This window comes from Antrostomus carolinensis, unplaced genomic scaffold (genome assembly GCF_000700745.2).
Source record: "Antrostomus carolinensis isolate BGI_N321 unplaced genomic scaffold, ASM70074v2 scaffold45270, whole genome shotgun sequence".
Lineage (NCBI taxonomy): Eukaryota > Metazoa > Chordata > Aves > Caprimulgiformes > Caprimulgidae > Antrostomus > Antrostomus carolinensis.
The window spans coordinates 1-1,172 of NW_010289948.1; the positions used below are offsets into that span (position 1 = coordinate 1).

Genomic DNA, 1,172 nt, shown 5'->3' on the forward strand with positions numbered 1-1,172 from the left:
CTGAACAAGGAGGACCCGACGTACACGGTGCGGTACCTGGGGAACGCCGTCACCCTGCACGCCAAGGGCGAGGGTTGCACCGAGGAAGCTGTGGGTAAAATCTGGGCTAAAAGCGATGCTGGAGCCAGTGGGGTCAAGATGAAGCTGACGTTAGGACCTCAAGGTATCCGTATGACCCCCTGCGAGAAGGGAACCCGCCGGCCGGGCCACGCGTACCTCCTGCACCGCATCACCTACTGCGCCGCAGATCGTCGGCACCCCAAGGTCTTCGCTTGGGTTTATCGTCACCAAGTGAAGAACAAGGCGGTGGTGCTGCGCTGTCACGCCGTCCTGGTCTCCAAAGCTGACAAGGCACGTGCCATGGCCTTGCTGCTCTACCAGACCTCCTCCTCCGCCTTCAACGAGTTCAAACGTCTCAAGAGGCAGAACGATTTCCGCCACGTCCAACAGCAACTCCGGGGTGAAGCCATCGTCCCCTTGGTGCCACTTCGTAGGCTGCTCAACGCCAAGTGTCCCTACCGCCCACCTGCCGAGAGGGCCCGCTGTGCCCCCCGCCTCAGCTCCATCCTGGAGGAGGAGGAGGAAGAGGCCTTCAGCACCGCAGCACCCTGCGGGGATGATGCTCCCACCATGCTGGGGCTGGCCAGGGAGATGCGGGGGTGCAGCCTGCGTGGCCCCCGGCCCCCCATGTGCTGAGCAGTGGTGGCTGGTCACCCCGTTTCGGGGACGAGGTGCTCTCCTTGCCCCACAAGCTGAAGTCAGACCCTCCTCGGGGACAAATCTGGACAGGACGGCGGCTTTATTTCCAAGGAAGACCCCTGAGGGGGTGGGTTTGCACTCTGGGGACCCCCTCCCCGACCCCCAAACATGAACCCGCTCTCGTGCCTCCTCCGCAGCGGCCATAATAAAGTCAGTGTGTGTTTTCTGCGGTGTGACGGCGCCTGTGTCTCACCCGGACCCAGCTCTGGCAAACGGGAGAGGAAGAGTTAAACCCAGCACCCAGGCAATTTTTTGGGGGGGTTTATATTGAATTTAACCCCTCCAAATGGAAGCCAAGCTTGGGGTGGGGGGGACTGTGGGGTCCCCAACGCTTTCTGCACCCTCCCTGTGGCACCGAGGGCTGGTGAGAGCTGCTGCGCGTCGTCATGGCAACTCCATCTTTTAAATATAGA

The 1,172-nt window shown here is 61.5% G+C and overlaps 1 protein-coding gene across 1 annotated transcript; it reads left to right on the top strand.

The window, feature by feature from the left end:
* Window positions 1-3: 3 nt before the first annotated feature.
* On the top strand, window positions 4-696 carry FAM43B (family with sequence similarity 43 member B; the record flags this gene model as incomplete). Its single annotated transcript, XM_010171873.1, has 1 exon — window positions 4-696. A coding segment is annotated over one exon (693 nt), but the record flags the coding sequence as incomplete, so codon positions are not given.
* Window positions 697-1,172: the final 476 nt, after the last annotated feature.